We start from the raw sequence: 17,037 nt of genomic DNA, 5'->3' as shown, positions 1-17,037 counted from the left end.
TTTTCTTTATCCTTCTTTCAAACTGATAGATCCAGACTGAAAGGCGTAGCCTTCTCCTATGATGATCGATTCCACGTTGCTCGCATCAAGCAATCGATTGATTAAATTCCTGCTTCTCTAATAAAATTATGATATATATAATGAACTTCCCCGGCAGACATTGCAGTATCAAAAGTGGGCCTGTCGTAGTCCAAAAATAAAACAATGTTATTTATTTTTTCAACTGGTCTGCAACATGACCCCATGATTTTTTTTTAAGTCAATCTGTTCTCTACAGTTTTCTGTTTTGTTCATTGCATCACTTTTGTCAAAATGTAATTATATTTGTTATGCTGATACGTTATTACACCAACTTTGTTTTGGTTTTGATTGACGTCAAATTAATAACAGATTTTGGAATCTGTCAGTAGTTTGTATGACAAATTTTCAGTTCAAATCTTAAATACCCGTCTTGTTCCCTAAAAATAGGGGGAAAATATTACTGGAATTAGTTCATCCGTTTTAGAGTTTTACGACTAGCAACATATTTGGATATTTATTTTATCTGTGTGCGCTGTTTAGAACCTAAAGCACAGATTATCATAAACCCGCACATAGTTCTGTAGTAAAAAATCATATGCAACACTGTGTTTAATTTTGCCAACTCATGCTAAGATATATAGGAGATGTATATACTTAGTCTGGCCATAAATACTGTTACTATTCAAAAAAAGAAAATATTACGTTTGAATTTGGAATCTGTCATTTTTATATGATTGCTTGATGTGTTTTCTTATTTTCGCGCCATTATATTGTTAAATATTTTGTTATATTAAAATGGAGTGGGGTGATAAAGAGAACCGAATCGCTGTGATTGCCTTACATAAAGTAGGTATGGAGAAAAGTGCAATTTTTAAAACCCTCCACCCGCTTGGTATTAGTCAAATGTTTGTTTACCGGGCTATTGATAGGTACAATGATACCTCCTCTGTTTGTGACAGAAAAAGATCTGGCCGTCCACGTACCGTTCGTGTGAAAAAGGTGATTAAAGCAGTTAGGGAAAGAATTCGAAGAAATCCTGTCCGTAAGCAAAAGATTTTATCTCGGGAGATGAAGATAGCTCCTAGAACCATGTCGCGTATATTAAAAGATGACTTAGGACTTGCAGCCTATAAGAGACGTACTGGTCACTTCTTAACTGATAATTTAAAGAAGAATAGGGTGGTAAAATCCAAACAACTACTTAAGCGGTACGCAAAGGGAGGTCACAAAAAAATTTTGTTTACGGATGAGAAAATTTTTACAATTGAGCAGTATTTTAATAAACAAAATGACCGTATTTATGCTGGAAGCTCTAAAGAAGCTTCGCAATTAGTAAACAGAGTACAACGTGGGCATTATCCCACTTCAGTGATGGTTTGGTGGGGTGTTAGCTATGAAGGGGTGACTGAGCCATATTTTTGTGAAAAAGGTATTAAAACGTCGGCACAAGTTTATCAAAATACCATTCTTGAGACGGTAGTTAAGCCTTTAACTAACACCATGTTCAATAACAAAGAATGGTGCTTTCAACAAGACTCGGCACCGGGTCATAGAGCTCGATCCACCCAATCTTGGTTGAAAACTAACGTTCCGGACTTTATCAGCACTGAAAACTGGCCGTCGTCAAGTCCTGACCTAAATCCATTGGATTATGATTTATGGTCAGTTTTAGAGAGTAAGGCTTGCTCTAAACGCCATGATAATTTGGAGTCCCTAAAACGATCCATTCGGTTGGCAGTGAAGAATTTTCCTCTAGAAAGAGTTCGTGCTGCTATTGATAACTGGCCTCAACGTTTAAAAGACTGTATTGCAGCCAATGGAGACCACTTCGAATAAACATTGTATATTTTTAATAGTTATATATTGATGTATTAAACTAACTCACTATGAAAGGAATAAATGTTACGTATAAAAAAAAAATCGTGCTTTTCTTTATAACAATATTTATGGCAAGACTAAGTAGATGACGTATCTCATAAGCCCAATGATGTTTTCTTATTAACACGTTCTCTGCCAACGCGGTCAGTGCTGACCGACAGCGAATTTTCCCTTAAGGCTTATTAAAAATCATAAAATCCGTTCATAATTTGCTCAATTTTTATTTGATAACATACTTTTATCATTTACTTAAATATTACTTGGTTATAACAAAAGTCAATTTGAGCTAATATTTATGGAAATAACGTCAGACAGCATTGACCGAGACGGCCTGGACTGGTAACTGGGTTATTTTCTCGGAATAGTACGTGGAATATTATTTTTCATCTATCATCTAGAGAAGAATGCATAAAGTGACCAATTTAATATTCTGGTCCAGTAGATATTTTATATTAAAATGGATCACTGAGGTTTTGTTTATCCTAAAGTAATAACTGTGTACGCTTTCAGAATAACGAAATCAAAGCTGATGAAAAGGAAATAGACCCCGAGTCGGAAGGCAAGGATTCTATTTCGGGTGAGTATTTTCTTGTGTAATAAATTACAATACTACCTAAACCGCTGTACTGTGCCTTAGGTATGCGTGCGGCGAGACAGGGGTGGGGAGGGGAGGTGTATTTGCCGCTCACAGCAGCAACGCTTATGCTCTGCTCTTTTCCTCGCTGCTCCATATTCCTGTTACTATGTACTGTTATCATACTATCTTGATTTTTATAAACCAACATTGATTGGGTAAGCTGTTCAGGAATCGTTTAACATCATTATCATCATCGTATCATCAGCAGATAGACGCCCACGTCAATATGTATGCTTACTCCAAATGTCGCCATGATGACTGGTCCTGCGTATCCAGCTACCCCTTAACTATGTCTTTGGTCTACCTAGAGCAAAGACTCCCCACATAGAAGCTACCGGTTTGTGGTCACCACTCGAGAACCTTTCAACCTCAATTAGAATCGGTTGCACGAGTGATGTGCACCGCCCACTGTTCGGTTAACAATATTTTTTTGTGGCCTCCTTCCTTTTTGGAAATCTCTCTCGTTTCCCCATGCTATGTGTGGTGCAAGAACTTTACAATTAGGGTAAATATTTTTTTAGGTTAATAATAATTCCGTAGATTTATTAAAATAGTTGATAAACTTTATGCCATTTTTGCTAACGATTTAGTCCGGGAACCAGTAAATACACAAGAGTAATAAAATATTAATGCTCGAAATAAGATACAGAAATTATGCTACTTCAAACAAGTTTGTGGCAGTATTTTCAGGCAACAAAAGATGTTTTAAACTAGTTTACCATTAAAAGTAATTTAATTAAGATTGTCGCGTTTCGATGTATGAACCCTTCATATAAAAGGATCATAATTATTTTTGTGTTTATATTTTCTTGTGAAGTTATGTAAATTTTATACATATTTCAGTGTAATGTTATTTATAACAAAAACTCCCATGTGACAATGTATAAACAAAGATGCCCCTATTCCACTATAAAATTATACTGAAACGTTAATTACTTCCCGTTAGGACTGTGCGCTGTGTTTTCCCTTATTGGCAAAACTAATTGCGGTTTATCAATTGTATAAACTGAATAGTATGGAGAATATGTTTAAAAAAGAAGCTTCTATAAAAATGAAAAGCATCATTTTAAATTCATATTCGAACTTTGTCTTTCTTGTCACGAAAAGATTTTTATAATTAAGTAACTTATGCAAATAATGATGTAAAGATAATATAGTTGTCAGTTATTTCAAAATTGGAATACGATTGAGGTTATAATTATTTTAACAAAATAATTTTTGTTTATGGAATTCTTGTCAAGGTTTATGACCCTATTAAAAAAAATCTAGAAGAGGATGACAGCGGTTTTGTATAAGATCTGATAATAATGGCCAACCTCGCCGCATTATTTACTTTATAAATGAAATGGCTTACCGTTTAAATATTAATCACTGGCATTAGATTATAAAAATAGTGCTAAAATTACTTAAATATATGATATAAATGAGCTGAGTTTCTTTCGCCTATTCTCAGGTTCGAGACATTTAATTTTCGAACGCGTGATACACATCTCTAGGGGATGCCTGAGTCTTATAGTGACTGTTTAACGGCTGACGTGATGATGAAGAGATGTGTAATCCATCTAATGTTGAAAAAAGAAATTTGGAATTCGAATTTTTACCAAGATACTATTAAAGACTACAATTGCTGGTCCGAAGTGACAGTGGGCGGGGCAATCGCTCTTTCGGCTCAACCGATAGCCGTTGGAGCCGAAAGGTTCTCGAACGGTAATCACGAATCGGTAGACACGGCGTGATGGTTTGACCGACTATATATTGAAGGGCGCGGGAAGTCACTAGATGCGGGTAGCACAGAACTGGTCATCGTGGCGACCTTTGAGCTGAAAAGTAGAAAAACAATAATTACTATCTAAATATAATTATTTTAAATACGGGTTACTTCATAGAATTAGTGTAATTAGTGTACATACTTTCATTGACGTGCTATTACCATTCATAATTTTATCGTAGAAATGTAACTGACCTAATGCTTCTCTTTAATTCTAAATGGTTGTGTGTCAGCCTTAATTACGTTATCACATCCTGTGGTGCGGAAATAATGGGTCAGAAAAATATCAACCATATTACAAAAGCAATGAGGTTTAAATTTTAACAAGTGCCGTTTGTTAGGAAAATATGAAATTATTGTTAAATAAAATTAGTATTTAACAAGTCTTTTCCGGAATAGGACGTGATTGAGTTTAAAGGTTAATTATTATATTGTTACAACAAAAATAAATGAATACGTCATATTAATTTTTAGAAAAAGTGTAAGATATTTCGTATATGTTTTGAAAGTTATTTCAAATAAATCCTTAAGTGCAAGGTAAGTAAAATGATTTTTTTTTTACGTTTATTGTTTTTAAACAAATCTGTCAACAAATTCTGTACTTTTATTATAATTTAATTCTTATTCTAATTGTAATTGCTAGTGTAATTATAATTTGCCATTAATGATAGATTCTACTACAACTTTAGATGGTAGTTTAATAGGGATATATAGCGAATTTATAGATATATAGCTAATTTCGTCGAAAACCAGGTCGGATCGTATTTCATAGGGGACTACAACCCCCATCATACTAGATAGAAGCGTTGCTAGTTTCTTCCGCCACTTCTACCAGCGCTTACGCTTTTTGAACCGGTAGTAGTAATATAAGCCAAGCAATAGTAACCGACCAAGCGGATGTTCGGACCTCACGGGCGCCCTTGTATCGGAATGCTCAGCGGATGAACGAGTGACAGCCCAAGTCTAGGTCCCCTCGTAGGGGGTCCTTAACCCTAGTAACGTCCACCGAAGCGATCTAAGAGCTTGGCGGCCTTACGATCCAGTAAAATAGCTGTGCCACAAAAAGCGGTCTTAGGCTAAACATCACCTATGCTACCTCAAATCCGCAGAATCCGCAAATGCCATTTTGGACTTATTATCGTTTTTACATAAAAACTGTGAATTGAAAAATGAATTTAATAAGTTACCACTTGCTATCCCTATTCACTAATATTGGGCATATGTTAAGAAAATAAGTGTTATTAACTAAAGATATTATAAGAGGAGATTATTTGACATCACATTTTCCTACAATATTATGGTTCCGGTACTAAAAAATTTGTTTAGTTCCCCGATTGTGTGCTAGATGTAGACCGGTGTTACAGAAGTCAGGGTAAATTTGTAAATATAATAAAATAAATATGCTATTAACAAGACTAAAGTCAAAATATAAAACAATGAAAGAACTGAATTATATATTTAACTGTGTGTTTGTGTGTGTGTGCTCGTATGTGAGCTGGTGAATAACAACCACGTGTACATTTCACACTAATTTGTTATTAAAAGTAAGTGTTAAATTCAGAATTTTATTATTACGGGTTGGTTCATCGTGGTATAAGGTGGTTGCCTAGTGATCCTTGGATATTGAGTGAGGGTATATGTCCGGTATAGTTCATTTAAAAAGTGCAAGTTATTTTCATGTGTTATACTATACAACGAAATTCCACGAGACAAGACATACTGACCACTAAGTCAGTATTTTGTCTTGTGACAATAAATATTGACATAGTTCAGGACTTTGTACAGAAACCGTCTAGACACCTCTGCGACTTCTATTTATAGCCCTAACTACTATAGTATATATCTCAAAGTGGTGACCGCAAACGTCATAGCTCAGACTTTGTATATATTTGTATTTAAAATATTATTTTTGCGCATATACACAGAGAAATATATACAAAATCATAAAAATGAACACAACAGTTTGAAATTCTTCCAACAGGCTTAGTATTAGTTATTTAATATGTATAAACTAAGTTAAATATCCGCGTAGATTGGTTATAGATAAACGTTTTAATGGGGGTGAATGTACACTACCCGGCGATAAATATTGCACATCGTCTTTGGAAAGAGACAATCGGCTAATTTCGTCTTCGTAGAGCATTATCGCTGCCGCACGAAATACAACGACTGACAAAACGTCACATAGGTAGTGTGGGACAGAGATAGTGTTCTGCGAAGCCGACAGTCGCTTGTCACTTTTCGAAGGTCGATGTGCAATATTTATCGCCGGGTACTGTATAGCTCATTTGCTGTCAATGTCCTAGTAATTTATCCTTGCAGTCTTTATATAGTAAGAATTTATTGGGCTGGTATATTAATAGAAATAATAAATTAATGTATGTTACATTATTTTTTTAGATTGATCACTCATACAGATTTTAGGCAATTGCTGACATACGAGTTAAATGCGAAATATTATTGTTTAAAATTATAATAAATCATACGTTTTTGTGGGCAAAATCCATTATATTTCACGTCTAATTAACAAATGTCACTATAATCTACTCGACATTTGCGAAAGTGCGTAATTTCTTCACTTATATGATAAATGTGTTCAAATATTATATTCACTAATTGTTATTTGTCATTGAATTAAGTTTAACGACGTAACCATTAATTACGCAAACATCGTCGATTATTGTAAACCTACGTGTTTCAGTTTTACTGATTTGACACGGCTAATTGCATAAATTACGCTTTCATAAAACATATTATGAAAAAGTTAATTTGGTAAAAATAATTTTGTTTTACATTAATTATGTCAATACTTGATTTACATAATTATAAAATAATTATATTCAATTAGTTAATTCAATATTTACACAAACGTGAAAGGTTCCGATTAGGTGAATTAATATTTACAAACAAATTGAATTCAAATGACTTATCTAAGATACAAATTTATTTAACTATTGCAAACATTAAAATAAATATAATAACAAAAAGATTAGTTTATCAAAGTTATCAAATATTTAATGGTGCAACGCGATACAATTAATAAACGGGGATCCACGAAAATTTATTAGCTTTAGATAGTGATGAACTAAAATGTTGGCTCGTTCATCTATTAATGCAGACAGATAATATTTCAAGAAACTAAGAGCTTACTTCACATTTAGTTCAACATACAACTTGTCTTGTTTCAAATCTTTACATTTTTGTCGATATTTGGAGATATGGTGGGAATGACAATGTGGGAATCCGCCGGAAACAGCTGCATTTTAAAAGTGGTATCTGATTAAAAAAGTCTGGAATCCTCTGCTATAAATCATGCTAGTTAGATAAAAATATAAATTAAAAATAATATCGAGTACTAATTAGTTATGATATGTGAGATCTTCACAGGCATCTTCAAGCTTATATATGATTATGTGGTGAACAGAACCTTCGGCGCTGGAGACAATAATGCCGGAGCTGGTGAGTGGTGGCGTCAGCGTGCGGTGGCCCCGTGACCGCCGTGTCATGCGCGCCTTGCTGGAACTCAGCCGCGCCCAGCCAACACCTGCGGAGCCCGACAGCGAGCACCTAGACGACATACAAGACCTGCATGACCTGGTAAGTGAAATTGAAAAGTTTGTTAGTTGAACGCTCACGTCTAACTCTTGGTACGACGCTCTGAACACAGACGAGTCGCGTAAAAACATCAAATTGTTGATATTAGAGCAAAGGCCTGCTTGATTTGGAAGCGTTAAAAATTACAGTATACGGTTTAATAGATTTTAAAAAGTCACCACAAAATATCCTGCCAATAAATAATACTTGCGTATATAAAGTTATTGATTTACTAAGAAGAAAAATTTTAGTTATACAAATATATTAGCCGTGTTGTTATTTATATATGTGTTTTATTAAGTATAAAATTTGAAAATACATTTACTTACAACATTAACCCGACAAACATTCACTTACAACTGATTTCTCAGTTAGTACTCAAAAATATGAAGCGTTGCTGTGGGAGGACTGTGCCTTGCTGTGGGCTCTGCTCAAATGATGATAATGATGAACTGTCGATAACAAAAACTTTCACCATTAAACAATATGCACGTCTGTGTCATGTTTACTGTCGAATATTGCAGCTATCAACGGAACCGACAGCTGAAAGCGAGGACATACAGGAAGGCAGCGCGGAAGAACAGGAGGACGCGATGCTTGTGGACCCCGGCGCGGTGCACGAGCTGGCGACCAGAGGCGACGAGGAGACCCTGGCCGTCCTGTTGAAGGTTCGAATGAACTTTAATAACTTCTTGTGTTTTATACTTTCTTAAGTTTTTCTTAAATATACCATATTATGTTACTTTATAATTAATATATCTATCAATAAGTGACGTTTTGTTTTACCAAATGTTAAAAACCTTCATGAAATGATAAAAGAAATAATTAATGTATGTAAAGTAGTTATAAGTAAAAATTGAAACTTTAAATCTAGTTCAAAATCAAGATCAGATAATTAATTTAGAGAGATAAAATAATTATATAAGGATATATTTATACAATTTTCATATTCATATATACCCACATAAGGACCTTTCACAATGACTGTTTGTCTAGTTTATAGAACGAATACCAGAGCATAACTTTATAGAAATTATTATCAAATCACGCTTATAATAATGGCATCATTCAACTTAGTGTTTCACCCTTCAATCTACAAGGCTAAACTCTTCTAAACGCGCTCTGATTTGAGAAGATTCCGTCACAAATTTAGACGGGTTTTATCTCAACACTTATCACATATATCCTTAATCCAGCAGCTAGAGCAATTCATTCCCAAGTCGTAATATCACACAAATAATCCTTTACACTGTAATAGGATTTTTTATTAAAAGGCAGTAAAGTTACATTTCCTTATTTGCCATACAGCGATACCCGCAGCTAGCGCAAGCAACAGATGCATCTGGAAGTACAGCTCTACACGCGGCGGCGAGGGGAGGTCGTGCGGGCTGTGCTGCTCTCCTCCTTCGAGCCGGCGCTGATGCGTCAGCTGCTGATGCCGACGGCTGGAGTCCTCTGCGGGCGGCTGCGTGGGCCGGTCACAGCGAGGTACATATATCTTTTTTACAGTCGGTCCCTCATAGGTGAGGATATTCTAAAACAAAATATCTGTATCCAAGTAAGCATTAACACGCACTTTTTAATTATCAATTATTTGTGCATAACAAGTTATGGCGTCCACACGATGGAAATGGACGTGAAACTACGCCAAACATTTTGGTCGACATTTGTAGTTGCCGACAAAAAACTACCCATTTCAGGCGCAGATTTTTTAGTTTAATATAAACTGCTACCACTTGCTCGAAAGATGCTGCTGATTTGAAGAGCCGAACAGGAACTCGCCGGAACATCCCGTTTTATTCTATTTTATTACCACATTCTAGTGACTGACATTTACTCCTGGATATGTTTACATGTGTCACGTTTTTCTGTTCTTCTGGTTGTTTCGATATTGGAGATAGAAAAACTTGGTCTGTATCCTCATTATCTGTTTCACGCACAAACACACACAAACACGCTCATTTTCGTTTTCTATTGAGGTCTATCCACTTGCAAATGCTAGAAAAAATATCAAAAGGATATCGGCATATACTGGAATATAAATAGAAAAAATATGTTTTACTTTAAAAATCATATTTTGCAGACGTCGCGGATACCATCTTTCTTGAAAGATTCTTGTGTCTAAGTAGTGGTAACATTACAGGACATAACTGCTTTTACATAACTATATTCTCTTAGCAAGTTTGTCAACTATTATTTAAGTCTATGTATGAAATATTTTAAAATGTTGAATTTAACTCTATAGGTCGTAGAAGTTCTACTCGAGCATGGCTGCGATGTGGACTGCGTTGATGCTGATAACCGCACGGCTTTGAGGTGAGACAAATGTTCATCACATCGGCTTCCAATGGGTACAATTGTAAATCTATGGGGAGAGGCCTGTATCTAGTAATGCACATCGTACGACTAAAATAAGAATAATGTAGCTGCCATACATAAACAGTTATAATTTCTACAGCAACCTACAACTGCGGGAGGTATTAGTGTGAATGTCGGCTCAAGAAACGTTGATGGCCGCGCAGAAAAGGAAGTTTTAGTCATTGATTACAGCGTCCGGTGGAGGAGGTATTCGTGTTGCCTCAATCTGCTGTGCCGTTTACCGGAGGCTAATAACGTACCTCCGCGTCGAATCTGAACGCACCGCTTGCTCATAAATTTTTGGCGCCCGCTTTTGGGGACCTCATTCGCCTATTAATTTTATGGGATTTTTGATTTCACTAAGTTTTTCAGTAAAGTTATATTTATTTTTCTTTTTTCGTCATAATATCTGGCATACATTTTGTCATATTTTCTTCATTATTGCTTTTTTTAAATACCTTCTATGCACCGCCTTCATCGCAATTTTTACAATGATATCTTCTTTATACATATAATTTTACATCCTACTTTACATTTTCTTTTACAATTCTCATTTGATTTTTCTTTAATAGCATTCATTAAAAATTCCCATTTTTGAATGTCTTCTTTTATTACAGATATTTTTATATACCTGTTTATTTCTTTGCCGGAATTTTATTTTTATTGCCTCGTTCCTCATCAGGGAGGCAATGCTGCCACTGTCTATTTTGACTCCAAATTCTATTTCCAAACCTGTTCTCATACCTCAAAATACGGAACAGTAAGCAATTGCGTGCTATTTATCACACTAATTGCAATTCATACCTTTGTAGATACTGTAGGTTTAACCTAAACGAGTTCCTGGGTCCCTATTGATACACAGCTGATATATAATAAAATACGGAGTACTACTGTGTCCTGGCCCTTTCTCTGTCTCTTTTCTGCGATCTCCTTTCTCTATCTCTCTATCTGTCTATATGGGAACATGTAAATATATTGTGTATTTAACAGAGCGGCAGCATGGTCCGGGCACGAGGCTGTGGTGGCGAGGCTGGTGGCGGGCGGCGCGCGGCCTGACCTGGCCGATGCTGAGGGCCGAACACCGCTGATCGCGGCCGCTTACATGGGCCACGCCGACATCGTGCGAGCCCTGCTCGACGCCGGCGCAGACGTAGACCACTCCGATGCGGACGGTATGCTCACATACAAACAGAATTCATATCAATACTCCGTTATTATTGTATCATTTTGGATGACTAAACTTAATTTTAATGTGCTAGTCGCTGAAGCGCGAAAAAAGGCTGCCTTCGATTGCCTCTTTACGTTGCTAAACAGCTAGAGTCTAATGTTATTGTCATATAAATTGATAGGCTATAAATTTGTTATCAAATCCGCCCTTATATGCACAAGTCCGTATTTCGTGCATGCAAATACTCGTGTAATTCACAGTAGCGCGCATGCGCCACGTAGTATGTGCGTAATTAATATCTGCGTCTATCCGATCCTATTGGACATGGATGGGAAAAGCCTGTGTCCAGCAGTGAACATCTACGGCTGAAACGAAGATGATGAAATTTGAGTGTTTCAGACAAAGTACTATGCCGAGATAGAGACATATCAAGTTCATATCAATATCACGTAATTAAAATAATAATACTATGAGCTGTGCCTAATAAATATTTGAAATAATAGGAGGAAAATGTAGAAATGTTTGATATAACTAAATTTTTATAGCAGAAACAGACTGATTAGTACTAACGGCTTATAACATCGCGGTGTCGCCTAAGTTTTTAGAGTAAAATGTATAGTGTAGTACAGTGATGGTCATTCATGTACGTTGCGAAACCCAGAAGGGAATACAAAGTTATTTTCCTACTATTACCAAGGAATTGAATCTGACACGATCAGGCTAATAAACTACATGCAAAGCTTATAATGCACAATTAAATATAAGACATAAATTGAAATTAGAAATGGTAAGTAGAGATACATAATTTAATTACATGTCAGCGCATGGCCGCAAATTACATTGTCAATAATAAATAAGTCACTGCTCTGAAAGTCAATTGACCGTCCGTACGTATAGCTGACTTATATGATATTAACTTAAGGTTTTTTGGCAATATATATATATATACACACACACACACACATATATATATATATATATATATATATATATACACACACATATATGTATATACATAGGCGTGCATTCAAACTATAACGTTTGGAGATAATTACGTTTTTTTATATAATATTTACCAATAATTACCCCGGTAGGACGTACGGCGCTGGCCGTGGCGGCGCTTTGTGCTGCCGGCGCTCCCTGTGCCGCCTTACTCATAGAACGCGGCGCGGACGTGCACAAGGCAGACAGAGATAGAGCTACGCCCTTGCTGGTAGCTGCCTTTGAAGGACACACGTGAGTTTCTTATCCTTAAATTAAACTATGGTCACGGAAGAAGGAGGCAATTGACCAGGTGCACATAAGATATTTGAGAACAGATAAATCTACGGACTGCCACGTTAGCCACTATCCTAATCACGAAGTAAAGTGTTAGAAGAAATGCATATTACGGCCTTAGGTACATAATCGGGGAGACGAAGAATCCTGATCTGTTCCCAAATAGTACTGAAGACGCACATGAGATATTTGATAACAGATAATTCTATGGAAACCCACGCACGAATCTGTCTTAATCGCTAAATTATTATATTATATTATTTTTATTTCCGGGCTAACCTTTTATTCTTAATGACACAAAACAGTATTATAAACAAATTAACGTTTCTCCATAAGTCAATATTAAAATATATCATTTTCACTGTCTCCATTAGAGTAGAAAATGCTACTTATGTTTATTTATTTATTATCCGCTTATGATCATTTACAGTGATAACTTGTGTAAGTCCAATCTAATTGAAACTAGAATAAGATTGAGCCTCGTTATTTCCTTCTTTCAAGTTAAAGTTACGGTGGTTCCAAACGCACACTGATCTGCGAAGAGCCCACAACAAACTCAGTTGGATTTTTATTCGCGTCTTTCATTACTACTTTCAGGTCAAAATCGTCAATGTTGGTTTTTTTTTTTTATTTCTTAGTGTAGTAAGTATTCGTGGAGATAAATATTTTGCAATTAATAAAGTAAACAATCGAATTTGGCTTGAATTACAGTCAATGTCTAGTTTATAATGTAATATATATAAGTACCGATGATTTTTTGTTGCTAGCGAGATCTGCGAACTGCTTTTGGAAGCTGAGGCGGATATAGAAGCAAGCGACATGGCGGGTCGTACAGCTCTGTGGGCGGCCGCGTCTGCAGGCCACGCAAGAACTGTACGCCTATTGCTGTTCTGGGGCGCCTGCGTCGACAACATGGATGCCGAAGGCCGTACCGTCCTTAGCACAGCTGCCGCTCAAGGTACGTAACTGGCGTTGTACTTAAGCCGACGATATTAATAAGGTCATCTGCCCGCACACAAAGTACAAATTTGAAAAAGCAACAAATAATTTTTCGAGACTCCTGGACCTAGATATGCATCTCCCCCCAATGCTACACCCATAACATTTTTTTTACCACCTCACTGCTTGAAACCATCGTATGGAAAAATCGTACGAAAAGAATTATTAAAATCTATTTTAGATTGATATTTACTAAGAAAGGAACTAATATATAGTTACTTACGTTATGCAGCAGTAGTCGTGCAATGAAGTGCACCCTCCACCAGCCCGCTGGTAAAGATTAAAAGAAGATTCAAAAAAAGTTTGATATTTGTCTAAATGAGAGTGTTTTATTTGACAACATCAAGTCAAAATATGTCTTGCAGTTTTCATGCGTTCTTTTAAGAATTGCCTAACAGTCAACTGGTTAATACTGATCATACTGCTAATAAACAGATAAATATAATATTGGCCCAATAGACCCCAAACTATCCTATTTTTGGGAATTATGACATTTCACTGTTCTGACATAAAGCGATTTACTAATGATAATAATGTACCACCCATCAGGCAACGTGGAAGTGGTCCGACAGTTACTGGACAGAGGTCTGGACGAACATCACCGGGACAACTCCGGGTGGACGCCATTGCACTACGCTGCTTTTGAGGGTATGTTAAACTAACACGACGACAATTGTCTAAGTGTTAAACTTTACGTATTTACAACATTTATGGTCTTTTTTATTATTGTTGTAACATAAATCTGGGAAATAATACATATAAAAATTATTATTAATAAAGCGCCTAAAACATAATGTAAATATTTATTTTTATGTAGATTTTATTTTAATTACACTAATAAAATGTGGAATATACAATATTTATTCTAAAAATCTATTTATAACTTGTATGTGTATTTATATGTTTTCCAAATTATAGAGGTAAATTAAAAAAAAAAAAGATTTTGCTACTGGGCTAGTGTATTTTAAATAGACGAAGAGAACTGCACAGGCGATGCGCAAGAATTTGAATTTCTAAATAAATTTATTCTTAACACACATGAGAAAAAAAACTTTATAAAAAAATACAAAACTCTGTAATACTTGTGCTAAGGCTCAAACTGTTTGCAAGATAACCCATATTTATTGCGTAAAAAAGGGAAACTAGGTCTGGTTTTCCTTCCGATTCTTGTTCGCATTTGTTATTTACAAAAAGTTGTTAAAATGGAAACCTTCGTATATATGGGTAATTTGTTAAAGATGTAATAGCTTTAAGGAGACGTAAAGCCCATTTCTCTGCAAATATATTTAATGCTTTAATTATTAATCACTCTGTATAAAGTGATCACTAAAATATATCACATTAATTTATTTTGTCTATTTGAATGCAATGTGCCATTAATTTCTGGCAATACAAAGTCTTCAAGAACAGATAGTAAACTATAATTAAAATAAATATGTTGAAAATTCCTTTTCTAAATATATTATTATAATGTTATTTATTATTTCTGAAATTTGATTTGTTGATAGGTTTTTGTTTATTTATAATGGTTTATTAAAGGATATGTTTTTTGTCGAATTTTTTTATTTATTTTTATGTGATGATAATGTGTGGAAAAAGTAATATATAATTGAGTAATCAAGGTTAATGAAATTTTTAGGACATATAGAAGTTTGCGAAGCGCTTCTGGAGGCGGGTGCGAAGGTTGACGAAGCGGACAACGACGGCAAGGGGGCGCTGATGCTGGCCGCGCAGGAGGGGCACACGCGCCTCGCCGCGTTACTATTGGACGACTGGGCCGCTCCCGTCGATCAACACGCGCACGACGGCAAAACGGCGCTCAGGTAAAAAGACGTCAAAATATATTTTTAGCAATAAGATGTTTTCAAAATATGTGTATGCCCTACAATAACCATCAACGTTTCACCCTTAGGACTTCTACTACTGGATAAAGTTTTTGACTGCAACCTGCATCCAGAGTCTTTCCGACTTAAAATAACGATCTACGATAATATTTCGATTTAGCGACATAAAAATTGTAAAGGTGACAACGTAGAGAACCGGTATAACTGATTGATTTGCATTATACGATCATAAATTACAATTCTTCGAGCTACATCAGTAACCTTGATCCCTGTGTGGTTTTCCTTCTGATTTGATCATACTAATAAGGCATCATCATTAGCATATCAGCTGATAGAGTCCTGCAAGGCATATGCCTCCACAAGATCGACACGATAACTGAACTGAACTTTCTGATTTTCCTCACTTACGTAACTTCTTCCATGCTTCGCCTTCTTTTCCTCATCCACATTGTAGATAACCATTCAATGTGTGCCATCATACATTCATGCACAATTTATTCACATTTTAAATTTTTATATAATATTTTTATGACATTTTAATAGAAGCACCTGATGCAGGTTCTTTTTTGCTCACTATTTGTTTTGCTTCTTGAGGCTTTATATATTATTTCCTATTTCGTTATTGTGATTAGATTAGCGGCGTTGGAAGGGCATTTCGAGACGGTGTCGGCGCTGCACGAGCGCGGCGCGGACGTGGACGCGCTGGACGCGGACCGGCGCAGCACGCTGTACGTGCTGGCGCTCGACAACCGGCTCGCCATGGCGCGCCAGCTGCTCGCGTGCGGCGCCAGCGTGCACTGCAGCGACAGCGAGGTAACTTCCATTGCTCAACTTGAGAGTGATTAGATTTAAATATTTAAAGGGTTGAATGTACAGTTTATTTCTCAGCAAAAACCTTAAGCGTATACATTTATAATCAATGTTCGTGTACGTAAGGATCAGTTTTAGCTATGTATTGATTTTGAAATTATATTGGACAACGGTTCGCTGCATACATACGCAGTAATAGTTATAACGCTACAGTCGTGATGACGTAGGGTCGATATTAGAAGTTGAACAACCAACTACCCGGTATATTTTCCTAAACGCGCTCTTTCTAATTCAGCCAATAGTTCAACTATTTCCATTTAAATTTTTTGCTTTAATTTAATTTTGAAAAAAGAGATCTTATTTATAATCTTAAGTTATCTTTTTACATAAAAATCCACGCAATTAATTAATATAATGCTTACAGTTTTTAACCATAATCTCCCTTTTATATAACAAGAGAGAGAGAGGGAGAGAGAGAGATAAAGAGTAAGCAGCGATAAAGCACTAGGTAAAGTGTCTTAAAGTCGTAACTCACGGGATCGATCTTTCAGTTTAGGGTGGGTTCTGGCTCATTAATCCTGAGAGGTGTGTTCTAATTCCTCTCATTTTTCCGTTACTAGTACTTGTGTTTGGTAATATTTTTGGTACAGGCATAGACTGCAGTAGAGGGTACGATATTACA

The 17,037-nt window shown here is 35.9% G+C and overlaps 1 protein-coding gene across 1 annotated transcript in view; it reads left to right on the top strand.

Annotated features, from left to right (window-relative positions):
* The window catches only part of LOC137923121 (ankyrin repeat domain-containing protein 50), a 121,697-nt gene that overhangs the window by 86,076 nt on the left and 18,584 nt on the right, over positions 1-17,037 (top strand). The window contains exons 19-29 of the mRNA XM_068766284.1: positions 2,410-2,476; positions 7,729-7,901; positions 8,423-8,566; positions 9,207-9,386; positions 10,144-10,214; positions 11,247-11,428; positions 12,519-12,660; positions 13,470-13,660; positions 14,251-14,349; positions 15,341-15,524; positions 16,178-16,358. Coding sequence (XP_068622385.1) covers positions 2,410-2,476; positions 7,729-7,901; positions 8,423-8,566; positions 9,207-9,386; positions 10,144-10,214; positions 11,247-11,428; positions 12,519-12,660; positions 13,470-13,660; positions 14,251-14,349; positions 15,341-15,524; positions 16,178-16,358 — 1,614 coding nt within the window. The remainder of the gene's footprint in view (positions 1-2,409; positions 2,477-7,728; positions 7,902-8,422; positions 8,567-9,206; positions 9,387-10,143; positions 10,215-11,246; positions 11,429-12,518; positions 12,661-13,469; positions 13,661-14,250; positions 14,350-15,340; positions 15,525-16,177; positions 16,359-17,037) is intronic.

Source organism: Battus philenor, unplaced genomic scaffold (genome assembly GCF_028537555.1).
Source record: "Battus philenor isolate CCGP_79_NKW_IND1 unplaced genomic scaffold, ilBatPhil1.0.hap1 SCAF_20, whole genome shotgun sequence".
Lineage (NCBI taxonomy): Eukaryota > Metazoa > Arthropoda > Insecta > Lepidoptera > Papilionidae > Battus > Battus philenor.
The sequence above is the reverse complement of the archived record's forward strand: the minus strand, read 5'-3'. Positions and strand labels throughout refer to the sequence as shown.